We start from the raw sequence: 19,037 nt of genomic DNA, 5'->3' as shown, positions 1-19,037 counted from the left end.
AGATTCCATCAACTTCAGCCATTTGTTACTTCCACCTATTACTTCACAGCTTCCTACACTAGTCTCACTCCCCCCTGCCCCATCTGCCTATCACCCCCCCCCCCATCTAGATACACCTATCCCCTGCCAGCTCTTGCCCTACCTCTTCCCTCCACCTTTTATTTTATATACTGGCTATCTCCCCTCCATCTTTCAGTCCAGATGAAAGGCCTTGACCTGAAATGTTGACTGTCCATTTCCCTGCACAGATGCTGCCTGACCTGAGTTTTTCTGGCATCTTGTGTGTCGCTCTAGATTCTAGCATCTGCAGTCTCTTGCGTCTCTCTTAATCTATATTTGTATTGATGTAGACTAGGAACTCTTACCATGCAAAGAACAGGATTAGTCCGAATTTTAATTAAGTTTTTTAAGGGTTGAATGCGAGTTGTACTGGTTTGGTTGAGGGGCTCTTGCTGTGTCAGGGGCAGGGTTAATCATGGGTTGAAACTAAAACAGAAAATGCTGGAAGGGCTCAGCCAGTCAAGGAGCATCTGTGGAAAGAAAATTTCTGAAGAAAGGTTCATGGTTGACCGGTTTCTTTTTCCACAGATGCTACTTGACTGGCTGAGTACTTCAATATTTCCGTTTTTGTTTCAGTCTTACAGCACCTGCCTTTTTTTTGTTTTCCTAATGCTAAGTTCTGGTTAGGTGGTGGAGCTGCTGCGGGTGGTCGGGGCAGGCTGGTGACACTGCCGGGGGTGGTCAGAGGCGGGGTGCACCGGCTGGGACGACGACCACGGTCAGCACCGACCATTGATTGACGGGGCGACGCCCTACTGCTCGTGTGACGTCAGACGCCAGTGACGTGGCACGCAGTGACCGGAAGCGGAAGGTGCGGTTTGTTGTGGTTGGAGTTCTGAGTGTGAAACATGTCGAGTCTGGAGAGTATCCTTGGTGTGTGGGCGGTTGTCGGGGGGGGGGGGGGTGTAGGGTGGGGGGTGGTCGCCGTCCCCCTCCCTCTCACCGTCCCCCTGTCCAGGTGGGGCCGCTCCCTGTGGCCTCAGACTGGGGCCTGGAGCGGCGGCCGGGGAGAGGGGAGCAATCGGGGTCCTGATGGAAGGGGAGGTGGGGGGTTGTGACCGCCACCGGGGGGGAGGGGGGGAAGGGGAAGGGAGGTGGGGAGCTGTGATCACCCCCGGGGGAGGGAGGGGGAAAGGGAGGCGGGGAGCTGTGACTACCCCCGGGGGGGGGGGGGGTGGGGAGGGAGGGGGGAAGGGGAAGGGAGGTGGGGGGCTGTGATCACCCCCGGGGGAGGGAGGAGGGGAGAAGGGAGGCGGGGAGCTGTGATCACCACTGGGGAAGGGAGGTGGGGAGCTGTGACCACCATGGGTGGGGGGGGGGGGGGGGGGGAGGAAGGAGAGTTGGGTGCTGTGATAACCCCCGAGCCAGCCCTGAAGGAAGTGGGAGACACTTCACACACTGGTCTCTGGGCAGGGTGTTGCCTCAGTCTGACAGTTCTGTGCCTACCATATGGACGCAGTCATCCACAGCTTTACTTCACGTGTTTCTCATGGGAAATAATAAAATCATAGCTTTGGGATGTAGGGAGATAGTCAGACCACGGTGTCCTCAGCAGTCCCTCAGAGAAATAGAGTGGAAGCCTACCATCCTCAATCCTGTGTGCTGAGGTGGCCGATGTCTGATCCACAGAATCTGTACAGGTGGAACTTGACAGGGTAGGCACCATGTTGAAAGCTCCATCTCCACTTTGAGTTGATGAATGTGATACCATTTTTCAAGGAGGATCTGAGAAGATCCTTGAATCTTTTCTTCCTGTCACCTTACCCAATGAAGGTAGTTAGGGCCTCAGTGCTATACTGCCAGTGGATTTGGGGGATTTTGTGGACAGCATTGGTGGTATCTCTCCAGTGCATCAAGTTATCTAAAGTATGGAGTCCAAATCTAAGAAACATGTAGGAAGTCAATGATCACCGTTGCTGGTAGACCATGAGTTTTGGGCCAGTTTGGGGTTTTGAACCACAAGCTTAGAAAAACTACCATAGCTGACCACGAGTTGCCAATAAGCTAAGCAAATACCCTTTTCCTTTAGCCATTTTCAACAACAAAGCCTTCTAATGAAATCCGTCAAATAACTTTTTCAGTCATTTCTGTTCCCTTTATATTCTACCCACAAATAACTTTTGAAGAACAAATTGTTTTAGAACTTGCTGTAGAAACTAAACCCCCCACCCAGCTTTGCTCCCTCTGCTGCAGATGATCCTGACTTGGAAATATATTGCTATTCCTTTGCTGCTGCTGCTGGGTTTAAATTTTGAAATTCTGTACCCAGCAGCATTGTGAGAATTCTTTCACCAGAAGGAGTGCAGCAGTTAGAGGATGCTTCCCAACACTTAATTGCGAAAGAACAATTAATGCTGACCTTGCCAGTGAAACACACATCCTGAAGATTAAACAGTGTAGATACTTGATTTTTTGATTAAGCAGATTCTTAATTTGTTAACATCCTACAAACTTCAGAATGTAGAAGTGTATACCATGAGAAAAGTGGGAGTACACAAATAATATACAGTCATGGAGCTGTAAGAAATATTAACTGCCCTTTAGGTGCCTGTGAAAAGCTGGCGACTGCAATAGTGATAAACTGCTGGATGAAGAAAGCAAATTGAATTTGAATCCTGGGTTTCAGTGGTTTTTTGCAGAAAATAGAAGCTTATGGTGTAGGAGGTATCACATCAGCATGAAGAGAAGATTGATTAACAGGAAGCTTTTTTGATAGGCTTTTTGTTTTGATTGGAAAGATGTCGTCAACATTTTACAATTTATATAAATGGCTGGATGAACAGATTGAAGGAACGGTTGCTAAATTTGCTGATGACAGATGGGAAGGAGAATAGTTGTGAAGATACAAAGAAGCCACAAAGGAATATAAACAGGTTAGGTGAGTGGGAAAAGATCTGACAAATGTGGGAAAATGAAGTTCTGTGTTTGGCTGGGAAAATGGCAAGTAGATAAGAAGCATTGGGTGTCCTTGTACATAATTCACAGTATGCAGGTACTGCAAGTAATTAGGAAAGCTAACAGAATAGTATCATTTATTGATAGAATTGAATAGAAGAGTAGGGAAATTAAGCTTACTTCAGTTATAATGGACATTGTTGAGAGTACATCTGGAGTACTTTGTACAGTACTGGTCTCCTTTTTAAGGAAGAATGTTAATGCATTAGAGACAGTTCAGAGAGGCTTTACTAGACAAATTTTGCATGCTGGGTTATCTTAGGAGTCTAGGCTTATATCCACTGGAATTTAGAACAGTGAGAGGGATGTGATTGAAACATACAAGATACTTTAAAATCTTGCAATGATTCATTTTTTAATTTTATTTACAGCGTGGTAACAGGCCCTTCTGGCCCAACGAGTCTGTGCCACCCATTTTAAACCCCCAAATTAACCTACCCGTACGTCTTTAGAATGTGGGAGGAAACCAGAGCACCCAGAGGAAACCCATGCAGATACGGGAGAACACACAAACTCCTTACAGACAGCATTGGGAATCGAACCCTGATCGCTGGTGCTATAATAGCGTTGCGCTAACTGCTACGCTACCGTGCCGCCCTTTAAGGTGATCACTTAATGTGGGGCATTAATACCACTCACTGAACTAGTTGGTAGGGTAGGTGGAATCTAGCCTATTTCTTGCTCTTGGTCAGTACTTAGAGGATATTCCTGGAGGAATGTCCAGTGAGGCTATATGGGTAGAACTTAGAAATAAGAAGGAATGGTCACATTGATGGGATTGTACTATGGGCCCCCCAATAGTCAATGGGAATTAAAGGAGCAAATATGTAGAGTGATTGCATGTAGGTGTAGGAATAATAGGGTTGTAATAGTAGGGGATTTTAGCTTCCCTCACGTTGACTGGGACTGCCATAATGCTCAGAGATTAGATGGGGCACAATTTGCTAAGTGTGTTCAAGAAAGTTTTCTTATGCAGCATGTAGATAGCCCTTCTAGAGAGGGGGCAACACACAACCCCCTATTGGGAAATGAGACTGGGCAGGTGGCTGAAGTGTCAGTGGGGGAACACTTTGGAACTAGTGACCATAATTCTATTAGTTTTAAAATAGTTACAGAAAAAGATAGGACTGGTCCTCAAGTTAAAGTCCTAAATTGGGGCAAGGTTAATTTTAAGGCATTAGACAGGAACTTAAAAGATTTATTGGGAGAGGCCCTCTGCAGGTAAAGGGACATCCGGCAAATGGGAGGTTATTAAAAGCGAGAGAGAGTTCATGGTCAACATGTTCCTGCTAGAGTGAAGGGCAAGAATTAGGGAACCCTGCTTGACAAGGAATATTAAGGCTCTGTTCAGGAAAAAGAAAAGGAACACATGTCAAAGATAAGTAGCTGGGATCAAGTTACTCCCTTGAGGAATAAAAGGTTTAGGAGTACACTTGGAGGAAATCAGGAGGGCAAAAAGGGGACATGAGAGATCCTTGGCAGATAAGGAGAATTTTAAAAAATTCTATAGGTATATTAAGAGTAAAAGGGTAACAAGGGGGAGAACATGTCCTGTTAAGGATCAGTATAATCTGTGTGTGGAGCCACAGGAGACAGGCAAGGCCTTCTGTTTGTATTTACTGTGGAGTAGGTCTTGGAGTATTAAGGAATTCAGGGAGGAGAACAGTGATGTCCTGAAACCGCGACATTACTAAAGGTGTGTTGGCCGTCTTGATATACATAAAGGTGGATAAATCCCCAGGACCTGACCAAGTGTATCTAGGATATTGTGGGAAGCGAGGGAAGAAATTGCAGGGGCCCTGGCAGATCCTTGTATCTTCGTTGGCCACAAGTGAGGTACCAGGGAACTGGAAGGTGACTAATGTTATGTCATTACTATAGAATATGAAATTCAGAAATATGTACTTGCATTATTGTTTACAAGGGGACAGTGTCATCAACTTGGAGTATTGTGTGCAGTCCTGGTTGGATGGAGTTGTGCTGGAGAGAGTGCAGAGTAGATTCACCAGGATGTTGCCTGAATTGGTGGACTTCAATTATGGGGAGAGATTCCCCTGGAGCAAAGGAGGCTGAGGGGTGACCTGATAGAGGTATATACATAAGAAGCATAAGAAGCTTAAGAAGCATAAATAGGGTAGATTGTCAGAATCATTTCCCCATGGCAGGGTATCAAACACAAGGTGGGCATAGGTTTAAAGTGAAAAAAAGGTAGTTTTAAAGGGGATTTGAAGGAAACATTTTTTTTATTAAATGGAGAGTGTTTGATATCTGGAACTCACTGCCAGAGGTGGTGTTGGAATCAGATACAACCACCATGTTTAAGGGGCATTTAGACCAGACACTTAAATAGGCCAGGTAGAGAAGAATATTGACCTAGTGCAGGCAGATGGGATTAGTGTAGATGGGCATAAAGGTCAGCATGGACATGGTGGGCCAAAGGATCCGTTTCTGTGCTGTACAATTCCATGGCTCTATGAAATACTGCTGGGATATAGTTTCATAAATTGTGTCCCCTTCAGTAACAATCATTAACTGATGTGATGGAAAGCTCTACATTTAAAGCAGTTTTTGTATTAAAAAAACTCTGCATTGTTTTAACATGTTTGAAGACCTGAACTCTTACTTCCTTACTTTATCTGGCCCTGCTAACCTTTGGGTCAACGGTAATAGACTGAATAGTCAACATTATGCATAATTATTCATACAGGGTCTGGTGTGATCTGGAGTATTCCAATTTGCTTTGTCCATTATTGGACAGGTAGATGTCTTACTGTTTATGTAAAAAATGAAAACCATTTATTATAGCAACCTGGTCAGCTAATTGGAGTCTTTAAGTTAGTTTAACATGGCCTTAATATCTCCAGTAAACACAGAATCTAGTCGGAAGTTTAAGATCTGTTTAATCTGGTTGAATTTAAGTTTGTGTTTGAAACAAAAACAATGAATATTTACTTCAAAGATGACTTTATTGCTTTTAACCTGGTGTTTCTTACGTGACATTGTGTAGATAAGGACCTTTTTACAACTGATGGCAGCTACATTACTAATTGTGTGCTCTGGATAGTGGTAATCATTTTGGACATTGCATCCTTAACATTTCTTCAGAACACTTGTTTAATCTTAAGTTTGCTGCAAAGGAACTTTCCAGAAGTGCCAAAAAATGTGATAAAGAAGAAAAAACAGAAAAAGCCAAAATCAAAAAGGTAATTCATTAGCTATTTGGTACTGAAGTTCATGCCATGTATGTTTCATAGCCTTTTGTCCCCCCCCCAACACCACTCTTATTACCTCAGACATCTTTTACTCATTTTACAAGTTACCTTCTAGTTTTTTTTGTCCAGAATTGTATTTCTTGATAAGAGGAAGCATTTAACAAATTTCATCAGACCGCCTCCATTTTTGTAGTGTGAAATCTAGAAATATGTACTCATTGTTTACCTGGAACAGCATCATCCACAGACATGCTTTAATCAACATAAAATAGTTGTTTAAAAATCAAACCAAATCTACATATTGGGACCTTTTGAATCACTTGCAGAAACTGCAAAAATTCTGTTTAATGTTTTGAAAGGATTTTACTGATTTCCGGACATTTTTTTTAATAGGGCAAACAATCTTAAAGTGTGCAACAGCTTCCTGTTGAAGTGTGAGGTAAACTTTGCATTTCATCATTGTAGGAATTCAGCTTTGATTCCTTTCAAGTTGATCGACTCTTTTTAAGTGGATAAACTATAATTTCCACAAAGGCAAAATAAAAATGGCAGTAATAGATTCAGGGTAATACAGCATGGATACAGGCCCTTCGGCCCAAGGAGTCCATGCCGACTACAGTGGCCACCCACCTAGTCCCTATATACTGCATTCAGCCCATATTCTTCTCATCCCTGCCCCTCCATGTGCCTATCTAAATGCTTAAATGATAGTATAGCACCTGCCTCAAGCACTTCCTTTGGTAGCTCATTCCATATACACACCACCCTCTGCATGAAAAAGCTGTCCTGCAGATCCCTTTTAAATCTTTCCCCTCTCACCCTAAATCTATGCCCCCTAGTTTTGGACTCCGTAACCCTGGGGAAAGGGCTGTTAGCAACCACCTTATCTATGCCTCTCATAAAATTAAACATGTCGTCAAGGTCACCCCTCATTCTTCTATGTTCCAAGGAATAAAGACCTAGCCTGGCCAACCTCTCCCTATACCTTAGGGCCTCTAGTCCTGGGAACATCCTCAAATCTTTTCTACACTCATTGCAGTTTAACCACATCTTTCCTATAACAGGGTGACCAAAACAGTGTACAGTACTCCAAGTGTGGCCTCACCAACAACTTGTACAACTATAACATAATGTCCCAACTCTGCTACTCAATGCCCTGACTGAAGGTCAGCATGCTAAACACAGTTTTCACCACCCTGTATACCTATGCCACTGCTTTCACTGAAAAATGCATATACTCTAGGTCCCTCTGTTGCATTACACTCCCTTGTGCCCTACCAATAATGATACAGATCCTACACTGGTTTGACTTTCCAGAATACCTCACACTTATCTGTATTGAAATCCATTTGTCACTCCTTAGCCCACTTCCCTAACTGATCAAGGTCACCCTATAATCTATGATAACCTTCATCACCATCAACAATTGTGTGTCATCTGCAAACTTACTGATCAAGCTTTGTGCATTCACATCCAAATCATTTATATAATTATATAAATCATTTATATAAATAACAAATAACAAGGGTCCCAACACCAACCATTGCAGCACACCACTAGTCACCAGCCTCTATTCCAAGAAACAAACTTCAACCATCACCCTCTTCCTACCTCAAGCCAATTTTGAATCCACCCAACTAGCTCTCCCTGAATTCCATGGGACCCAACCTTCCAGACCAGCCTACTATGTGGGACCTTGAAGGCCTTACTAAAGTCCAAATAGACAACATCCACTGTCCTACCCTTATCTATCCTTTTGGTTACTTTTTCCCCAAAGAACTCAAAGATTCATCAAACACTACTTCCCGTGCACAAAGCTATGCTGACTCCTAATCAGACACTGTCTATCCAACTGCTGGTAGATCCTGTCCTTCAGAATTCCTTCCAGTAACTTCCCACTACTGATGTCAGGCTGACTGGCTTGTCATTCCCTGGCTTGTCCTTGCTACCCTTCTTAAACATCAGAACAACCTTAGTCACCTTCCAGTCTTTGGGAACTTCACCAGTGGCTATCAATGAAGCAAATATCTCTGCAAGGGCCTCCACAATTTCTACTCTAGCCTCCTACAAAGTCGAGGATGTACTTGGTCAGATCCGGATTTATCCAACTTAGTGCACTGTAAGGCTCCAAATATCTCCTCCCTGGTAATAGGAATCTCCTCCAAAACATCTCCACTAGTTTCCCTTATCACTTGAGCAACCATGATTTTCTCCTCAGTCAACACTGAGGAGAAATATTTATTAAAAATCTCACCCATCTCCAGCAGCTCAAGACATAGGTAGCCCTACTGATCTCCAAGGGAACCTGCTCTCTCCCTAGCCACCCTTTTAATATAGCCACAGAACCTCTTGGGATTTTCCTTAACCTTACCTGCCAGGTCCATCTCATACCCTCCCTTTGCCCTCCTGATTTCCCTCTGGAGCATTCTTAATCTTTTTATAGTCAAAGGGATTCACTCATACCCAACCTCCTAAACCCAATGCAAGTTTTCTTCTTTTTCTTGACCCTCATCAGCCAAGGTTCTCTACATTTGCTGGGTTTAGTCTTCACCCCAACAGGAACATGCTGCTCCTATACTCTTGATATTACACTCTTAAAAGCCACCTACTTGCCATTCCTTCCTTTCCCTTCAAACAGGCTCATCCAATCGACCTCTGCTAGTTCCCCCAAAATTAGCCCTGCACCAGTTTAGGACCCTAACCTGTGGACCTGTCCTATCCTTTTGCATCACTATCTTAAAACTAATAGAATTATGGTCACTAGAGCCAAAGTGCTCCCTGCCTGCCACTTCCATTATCTTGTTCCCAAAGAGAAGGTCCAGTATTGCACCCTCTCAAATTAGATCCTCTTTTACCTCAAAGCTTTCCTGGACACATTCACGAGTTCCATCCCATCCAGGCCCTTAACACTCTGGATAGTCTAGTCAATACGGAGGAAATTAAAATCTCCCACAAATACAACCCTATTATTCTTAAAACTACAAGCAATTTCTCTACACACCTGCTCAAGTTCCCACTAACAAACAGAGGAAGTCTATAATACAATCACACTCAAGTGACCCCCCCCCCCCCACTTGTTTCTAAGTTCTACCCATATGGCCTCACTGGACAATCCCCTCAAGAACATCATCTCTAAGCACTGGTGTTATATCCTCTTGGCAACAATTCAAAAAGGCAACACCCCCTCCACTTACCTGTACCTTAGTCATGCCTATAATATCTGTATCCTAGACCATTGAGCTTCCAATTCTGCCCTTCTCTCAGCCATGTTTCCATTATGGCTACAACATCCCAGTCCTTAGAGCCAATCCACATTCTGAGCTCAACCATCTTACCTGTTAAACCTCCTGCATGGAAATAAATGCAGTTTAACTGGGTATTCCTTTCCCTGCCTTTATTGTGCCCTTGTCTATCCTGATTAGCAAATTTGCTCTTGCTGGTAACTGGTTTATCCCATGACTTGCTCCTGCTCAGAGTCCCACCACCCCTGTCGATCTAGTTTAAACCCTCCTGTGTAGCATTAACAAATTTCCCTGCAAGGATATTGGTCCCTCTCTGGTTCAAGTGCAATCCATCCCTCTTGTACAGGTTGCCTCTACCCTAGAAGAGATCCCAATGATCCAAGATCCCAAATCCCTGCCCCCACACCAGCTTCACAGGCACAAATTCATCTGGCCTATTCCTATTTCTGATCTCATTAGCACATGGCACCAGGAGTAATCCAGGAGATCACCACCCTCAGTCCTACTTCTTACCTAATTCACCATACTCATTCTGCAGGATCTCATCCCTTGTTCTACCCATATCATTTTGTACCAACATGTACAACCCTCCCCCTCAAGTATTTTCTGCAGCTGCTCAGAGACATCCTTGATCCTGGCACCCAGGAGACAACACACCACCCTGGTGTCTCTGCTGCAGCCACAGAACCACTTGTCTGTTCCCCTCACTATCAAGTCTTCTATCACTATCACCTGTCTGAATGCACCCTTTGCCTCTGAGCCTCAGAGCCAGTCACAGTGCCAGAGATCTGACTGCTGCTGCTAGCCCCTGAAAGGTCATCCTGCTCAACAGTATCCAAAGTTAGTAAAGGGAATAGCCACAGGGGAACCCTACACTGTCTGCCTACTCCCCTTAATTTTTTTGGTGGTCACCGATCCATCTGAAGCTGGTACCTTGGGTGTGACCACCTCAGTAAAAGTCCCATCTATGACGTTCTCAAATTCCCAGATGATCCTGAGTACATTCAACTCCAGCTCCAGTTCCAGTTCCTTGATCTGGTCTGTCAGGAGCTGCAGCTGGGTATACTTCTCATAGATGTAGTCAGAGAGACAATGAGGTTCCCTGACTTCCCACATCTTGCAGGCAGATCATTCCATTGCCCTGACTGCCATCCTGCCTACAAGTAGTAAGGATCAACAACAAAATAAAATCTTACCTGTCTTTTTCTATGCCTCCTTTCCAAAGCCTTCTTAAAGATCCACTCTTACTCCCAATTTACTCAGCCTCTTCACAACAAACCCTCCCCCACTCCTATACTGGCCTACTGTCACAATAGCCACTCTGTTTGGCCCTACCTTCCTTTTGTTAGCTGCTGTTAATCAGCTAATTAGCCAATCAACTGTTAACTAACAATGAGCAAACTTGCCTCTTTTTGACTCCTGTAAAGTGAAACTCACAAGCAAGCCCTCAGACCTACCTCTTTTAAACTGCCCTGCTCTTGCTCCTAGTCTCGACTCCTGTAAAGTGAAACTCAGTTACTTACTGAAGTTGTTAACTGGACAATTTTTGATGTGAAAGATCAGTGAACCCAACTGAATTAGGTAGTGGTATATTTTTTGAGTTAATTTATATTACTTGTGCATTATTTTAGATACTGTACCACAGTTACAGCTGATGAATCCATGAAAAGTAGAATTTGTGTGTAAATTCGGGGATACGTTCACCATCCAGTATAAGTGGTCAAACCAAAACCAACAAGTGTTATAGAAAAGTTCATGTGTGAAACATTAAATTTTTAAAAATTTTATTTACAGCTCGGTAACAGGCCCTTCTGGCCCAATGAGTCCGTGCTGCCCATTTTAAACCCAAATTAACCTACCCGTACGTCTTTAGAATGTGGGAGAAACCAGAGCACCCGGAGGAAACCCACGCAGACACAGGAGAACGTACGAACTCCTTACAGACAGCGACGGGAATCGAACCCTGATCGCTGGCACTGTAATAGCGTCGCGCTAACCACTACGCTACCATGCCTCCCAGTTTCTGCAGACCAGAGTTATGCACAAATGTAATATATATATGCTTGCTGTAACATTAACTACATTTAAAACTGTCACGTACCAGCAACAAAAGAAACACACCGAGTCATGGATAAGTGTTAAAAACTATTTTATTAATAACTACTTATGATAAGAAAAATAAAAGTGAAGATGTTAGAATGTTTGAAGTAAAAATGTTAGATCTTAAACATTAACCCCAAAAACTAAACTGAAAGTGTGTGTGTGTGTGTGGCAAATTCCCAAACTCCAAGTCCAGGAATAGTTCTCAAATTTCAGTTCAGCAAGCTGTAAGGTGAAACGTGAGCAAAGGCTCCTTCAAAACCACCGTTGACTGAAGAGGAAATGTAGAGAGAAAATACAGAGTAATTACGAAATCCAAATGTTCCACGATGAAACCCATACGACACCTCAATCACTGATAATCTCCATTCCCTTGTTCCAAAGTGTCTGCCACCCCGAAAGCCATCCGAGACGTGGCTGCCCACACAAATACCTGTTTCCTTCTACAGGTTAATGACAGAGTGGACTCCACTGGATTAGTCCAAAAAATCCATACGTGGATTGTAGTGACAGACACAGTTATCGTTTTCCATCCATCGATAGAGACCAGCAGGCTGGTGTCTCTCTCTCTTCTCCTCTGACTGACTGATTGCTCCAAAAACGTCATTTCGTCCTTATCTCCTGTTGTTGTCGTAATCACCCACCCCCCCCACACACACACACACACACACACACACACTGCTGTGCAATGTCTTAAAGGGACATTCACCAATAGTAACCTAATCCGTAACAAAATTGAGATTGTAGTTTTTGCAAGTCATTGATTTGTACTGTGTGGGGAAAACGATAAACACTTTTTTTTCCCTGACAGAGGTTTGCAAATGCAATACAGTAGAAACAAAACTAATTCATTGGGGATGGAAAGGAAAATCTGCAGATATAATGTAAAATAATATTTATGGTGGTATTTACCCCATTGTTAATTCTCAGCTCAAAGCTTAATTTATCAAATATCTGCTTTATCACATTTACAGGCAATTCAAAAAGGTAACACAGAAGTAGCAAGAATACATGCAGAAAATGCAATCCGGCAAAAGAATCAATCCATCAACTTTCTGCGAATGAGTGCCAGAGTGGATGCAGTGGCGGCGCGAGTTCAGAGTGCAGTTACAATGGGCAAGGTACTTGCATCCAAGTTAGTACATCGACATCTGAGTCAATGAAAAAAAATATTTCAGAGTATCAGAAATGCTGTATTTAAGTTGGCAAGTGTAACATTTTTGAATATCAGCACAAGAGTTTTTTTGGTGGACAGTATTGTATAAGGTTAGTTTGTGATTAATGAGAGATGGCCTCTCATCTGCTCTATGTGGCGAATTAGCTATGTCATTTTGTTTCTCCAAGGTCTTTTCCCAACATAATCTATTTTGTCATTGAAAAATTGAGGGGGTGATACCTAAATCATATTGCCAAAGTAGGCGGTGAAATCAGATACAATTACTACGTTTAAAATGCATTTAGGTAGGCACTTAAGTAGGCAGGGCAGAGAAGGATACAGTCCTGGTGTGAGCAAATGCGAGTAGTGTCAATAGGCAAAACATGAGCGTGGACATGGTGGGCTGAAGGGCCCATTTCTGTGCTGAATGAGTCTGACTCCATGACTTCACTTTGAATGATTCTAATCAAGCTTCCCTGCCACAAGGCTGAAATATTCCTAGCTAAAATCATAGGTATGTCAATTATGATTGTTGACCATGATTCACTGTCTCTTGAACATCTTGGCATCAATATTTATAGTGTGGCAAATGATGCAACAGACTGCTGAACTGTGTGAATGAGAAGGACAATATCAAATCCAAAAGGCAATTTCAGTAATGATTTCCAGTTATCCCTTGGGCATGGTCTACGTATACTAGCCTTGTTCAAAACCTCTCTCCCATTATCCAAATGAATTCCATCCCTGCAGGGTCAGGAAAAAAATCCAGTAATGGTTCCACTTTCCACTGGAACCCCTTATTAATTTACTCCTTTTCCTAACTGAAGAGCTTCCTTTCAATTATGTTATCCACAAATAGGAGGTCTGTTTCCACATGTAAACGGATGATACCCAAAGTTACTTCTCCATCCAGTCCTCAGCACTTGTACACGGGGAGGTCAGTCAGCTCATCCTGTCTGCTGAAAAAGAGCTACCCATCCTAATCCTACCTTCCAGCACTCGGTATGTAGCCTGCAGTTCACAACTTTTCAAGAGCACTTGCAAGTTATCCTTCAGTCATAGAATCATGGAATCATACAGCACAGATCCTTTCAGCTGTGTCCAACCGTGATACCTCTCTACTTCGATCCCATTTGCCTACATTTGGCCCAGAACCTCTACGCCTTTCCTATCCAAGTACCTGTCCAAATGTCTTTCAAACGTCGTAATTGCACCTGCCTCCACCACCTCCTCTAGCAGCTCATTTCAGATATTCACCACCCTCTGTGTGGAAAAACTTACCTTTCTGATCTCTAAATTTCTCCACTCTCATCTTAAATGTGTGCCCTCTAGTTCTATACTCCACTGCTTTGGGAAAAAAGACTCTGCCTTCCATTATTTTGTAAATCTCTGCAAGGCTACTCCTCAGCATCCTATGTTCCAGTGAGAACAAACCCACCCTATCCAACTTCTCCTTATAACTGCAGCCCATTATATGTCCTACCAGAATTTGACTCCCCAAAGTGCATTACCTCACACTTGTCTGGATTAAATTCCATCTGCCACTGCACTGCCCAACTTTCCAGCTGCATCCTTAGACAACCTTCTTCGCTGTCTACGTAGTTTTTGTGTTATCTGCAAACTTACTAATCAAAGGCAGGAAGTTCCAGATGTCTACCATTTTTCTCTCCCAACCTTCTACCTTGAATTAGTATCCCCTGTTTTTTGACCGCTTGACTAAGGGAAATGGGTCCATTTTATTTGTTGTCTCTAGGCCCTTCAAATATATCCACTTCAATTACAACCACAATCTGCCTGCTCTGTTCCAAAGGTCCTGGTAAAATCTTCGTAAATCTCCTCTCCACCCTCTCCACTGCAATCACGTTCTTCCTGTACTGTGATGTCCAGAACATGCTCAAGTTGTGGCATAATTTGTGGTATGAACAGTTCAAACACAACCTCCTTGCTCTTACATTCTTTGCCTCAGCTCATTAGGAAAACATCCTGTTTGTCTTTTTAATTGCATTGTTGACCTGTCCTGCTCTTTTTAAGGATCTGTGGATGTACATTCTCAAAGGTCCTCAACAGAACTTAATACCCTCCCATGTTTTGTACATTCCCTTGCCTTGTTGTATTTCCCGAAATGTATTTCCTCATACATCTTTGGATTAAATTCTATTTGCCATTTTTTTTTGCCCAACTATCCAGCATCACCCTGCAGTCTAAAGCTTTCCTTCTCGCTGTCAATCACACTGCCAATTATGGTATCATCTCCAATCTTTATTCTGCAATTAATATTTCTGACTTGGATCTAAATGTGTTGTACAAGTCCAAGGGACCAAGTACTAAGCTTTTGGAACCACTTTCAATCACAGAAACACCTGTCAGCAATTACCTTGCCACTGTGCCAGTTTTGGATCCAGTTTGCCGCTCTCCCTTGGATCCCATGGGCTCTTACTTTTTGACAAGCTGCATTGTTATCAAAAGCCTTCAAAATTCCATCAAGCATACTCCCCTCATTAACTCTCCTGGTTACCTCCATAAGGAATTCAATCAAGTTGGTTAAGCACCTTAACAAATCCATGTTAATGGTCCCTCATTAACCATTGCCTTTTAAAATGATACAGGCTTATACTGTCCCTTAGAATGAATTCTGATAACCCACCATCAAAGTCTAAATGTGCTGTAAACAACAGTAACTTGTAAATAGCATTACAATGTCAGCAGCCCTCCAAACCTAAAGTACCTCTTTGGAGATGGTGCAGGGGAGGTTTACCAGGATGCTGCCTGGTTTGGAGGACATGTGCTATGAGGAGAGGTTGGACAAGCTGGGCTGTTTTCTCTAGAGCAGCAGAGGCTGAGGGGAGATTTGATAGAAGTTTATAAAATTATCTGAGTCATAGAGTAGACAGCCAGTATTATTTTCCCAGGACTGAAATGTCTAGTACTAGGGCATGTATTTAAGGTGAGAGGGCAAAAGATCCAAGGAGATGTGCAAGGGAAGTTGTTTTGTTTCCACACAGTGTGGTGGGTGCCTGGAATGCACTGCCAACGGTACTGGTAGCGGCAGATAGCATAGGAACGTTTAAGAGTCTCTTAGATAGGCACATGAATATAGAGGGAAGGGAGGGATATAGTCAATGTGCAGGGAAGAGAGATTAGATTAATTAGGTGTCATTGGTTTAATTAGTTCCAAACATGTCTATTATAAGGCACTGCCCCTTCACCTTCTGTGAACTTCATCTAAAACCCTGCAGTCCTTCATTAAGTCCTACTCACCCACTACTCCTGATCGTACTTACCCTTTTGTCTGATTTTTCATTGCCTCAGATTTAAATTCCCATCTTTGTACTTGTATCCTTGTTTCAGAAACTGCTTGCAGCCCTACAGCATTTCTTAAATTCTCCATTCCTCTGACCTCGACTGCAAATTAATCTCATCCACACCTTCCCCCTTTAACAGTCATATGTTGAGCTCCCTGGACCCCTGACTCTGGAAACTTCTACTGATCCTGTTCATCTCTCTACATGCTTTTCTACTTTCTGATATATTTTCCTCTAATTCAAAACCCATTCTATTTTATTCTGTGGCCACTTTGAGAAATTAGAACATAGAACAGTAGCGAATAGGAGACATGAGAGACGGCAGGCGCTGGAATCTGGAGCAAAAACTAAACTGCTGGCTGATGGGCAGGAGGAGCCAGGTGGGGGAAGGGGAGGCTGAAGGTGATGAACAGAGATACAAGTGCTATAAGTGCTGGAATCTGATAAGTAAGGAAGGTGATAATGGAAACCATTTGAGGGAGAGATGGGCAGATGGAAACAGACTGGGGGGGGGAGGGTGGGGGAGAAATCTGGTGAGTGAAGTGGTGGATGGATCCACCACACTGTGTGGAAACAAAACAACTTCCCTTGCACATCTCCTTGGATCTTTTGCCCTCTCACCTTAAATACATGCCCTAGTACTAGACATAGGTAGATGGACCCAGGAGGGAAGGGGGATGAAATGGATGATGTGGGGGCTGGAGGGGGAGTTTGGGAAGGGGAGCATAAATGGGAGGACTTGGGGGGGGGGGGGGGAATGGAAGGAAGGAGAGAGAGAATGTGGGTAAGGGTTACCTGAAATTGGAAAATTCAGTGTTCATACTAAAGCACAGGAACAGGCCCTTCAGACCATGATGTCTATGCCGAACATGATGCCAATCATGTTCAATTAAACTTCAACAAATCCCTCCCTCCATTCCCTGCCTGTTCATGTGTCTGTCTAAATGCCTCTTAAATGTTCCCGTTGTATCTGCTACCACCACCTCCCCTGGTAGTGCATCCCAGGCGCCTATCACTCATCTTATTTTTAAAAAAAAATCTCCTTTAAGCTTTCACCCTCTCATCTTAAAACTATACCCTCTAGTATTTGACATTTCCACGCTGGGGAGAAAGATTATGACTATCTGGTTCTCTAAGACATTAGAGAAACAAATATGCAGGGAGATTCCAGGAAGTTGCAAGAATAATAGGGTTGTTATAGTTGGGGATTTTAACTTTTTAACTTTTACTTTTAACTTGCTAAGGGCTTAGATGGGGTGGAATTTGTTAAGTGTGTTTAGGAAAGTTTCTAAGACAATATATAGAAAGCTCTACTAAGGAGAGGACAAAGCTTGATCTGCTCTTGGGGAAATAGGGCAGAATAAGTGACTGAGCTATCAATGGGGGATCATTTTGGGACCAGTGATAATGGTTTTAAATTAGTCTTGGAAGGAGATAGATCTGGTCCATAAGTTAAAGTTCTAACTTGGGGCAAGGCAAATTTTGATGGTATTAGACAGGAACTTGCAAAAGTTGATTGGAGTAGGTTGTTTGCAGGCAAAGGGATGTCTGGCAAGTGGGAGGCTTTTGAAAGCGAGATAATGAGAGCTCAAGGCCTGCATATTCCCGGTAGAGTGAATGGCAAGGCTGGCAGGAGTAGTGAACCCTGGATGACGAGGGAACCCTGAATGTCGAGGGATATTGAGGCTCTTCTTGGAAAAAGAAGGCGTGGGTCAGGTACAGGCAGCTGGGATCAAGTGAATCCCTGAAGGAGTATAGGGGATGCAGAAGTGTACACAAGAAGGAAATCAGGAGAACAAAACGGGGGAAGAGATAACTTTGGCAGAGAAGATTAAGGAGAATCCAAGGAGATTTTATGTATATTAAGGGGAAAAAAGAGTATCTTGAGAGAGAATAGAAAGATATATTAATCATTGTTAGTGATGGGTGGACTGGAGGGTGGTGAATGTTGTGCCTCTGTTTAAGAAGGACTGCAAAGGAAAACGTGGGAACTGAAGACCAGGCAGTCTAACAGCTGCTGTAGATAAGTTATTGGAGGGCATTCTGAGAGGTAAGATATACATGCATTTGGAAGGATTGATCAGGGATAGTCAGCACAGCTTTGTGTGTGGGAGGTCATGTCTCATGAATTTGATTGAGTTTTTTGAAGAAGTAACCAAGTAGGTCAATAATGGAACAGCAGTTTATGTAATCTGTGTGGGCTGCAGTAAAGCCTTTAAGGTTCCACATGGTAGGCTGCTATGGAAAGTTAGATTACATGGGATCCAGGGAGAACTAGCTAATTGGATACAGAATTGGCTTGATGGTAGGAAACAGAGGGTAATGGTGGAAGGTTGTTTATCAGTCCGGGAGCCTGTGACTAGTGGTGTACCACTGGGATCTGTTCTAGGCTCATTGCTATTTGTCATCCATTTGAATGATTTGTATGAGAATATACGAGGCATGAATAGTAAATTTGCAGATGACACTAAAATAAATGGTATAGACAGTGAAGATGGTTGTCAGGATGTTGATCAGCTGGGTAAGTGGGCCAAGGAATGGCAAATGGACTTTAATTTGGATAAATGTGAGGTGTTGCATTTTGGGAAGACAAATGAGGGTAGGACTTTTACAGTGAACAGTCGGGCCCTGGGGAGTGTTGTAGAACAGAGGGATCTAGGAGTACAAGTACATGGTTTCCTGAAAGTGGTGTTGCAGGTAGACAGGGTGGTGAAGAATGCTTTTTGCATGCTGGGTATTGAGTATGGAAGTTGGGATGTTATGTTGCAGTTGTACAAGATGTTGATGAGGTTGCATTTGGAATATTGTGTTCAGTTTTAGTCATTAAGCTGGAAAGAGCACAGAGGAGATTTACGAGGATGTTGCTGGGACTCGAGGGACAAATATTGTGTTCAGTTTTAGTCATTAAGCTGGAAAGAGCACAGAGGAGATTTACGAGGATGTTGCTGGGACTCGAGGGACTGAGTTATGGAGAACGGTTGAGCAGACCAGTACTGTATTCATTGAAGTG

The 19,037-nt window shown here is 43.2% G+C and overlaps 1 protein-coding gene across 1 annotated transcript in view; it reads left to right on the top strand.

The window, feature by feature from the left end:
• Window positions 1-848: 848 nt before the first annotated feature.
• The window catches only part of chmp1b (charged multivesicular body protein 1B), a 35,185-nt gene continuing 16,996 nt past the window's right edge, over window positions 849-19,037 (top strand). Inside the window, exons 1-3 of the mRNA XM_052021991.1 lie at window positions 849-924; window positions 6,121-6,218; window positions 12,544-12,690. Of these exons, the coding sequence (XP_051877951.1) occupies window positions 909-924; window positions 6,121-6,218; window positions 12,544-12,690 (261 nt within the window). The 5' untranslated portion in view covers window positions 849-908. The remainder of the gene's footprint in view (window positions 925-6,120; window positions 6,219-12,543; window positions 12,691-19,037) is intronic.

This window comes from Pristis pectinata, chromosome 8 (genome assembly GCF_009764475.1).
Source record: "Pristis pectinata isolate sPriPec2 chromosome 8, sPriPec2.1.pri, whole genome shotgun sequence".
Taxonomy (NCBI): Eukaryota; Metazoa; Chordata; class Chondrichthyes; order Rhinopristiformes; family Pristidae; genus Pristis; species Pristis pectinata.
This window is presented reverse-complemented; position numbering and strand designations above follow the sequence as displayed.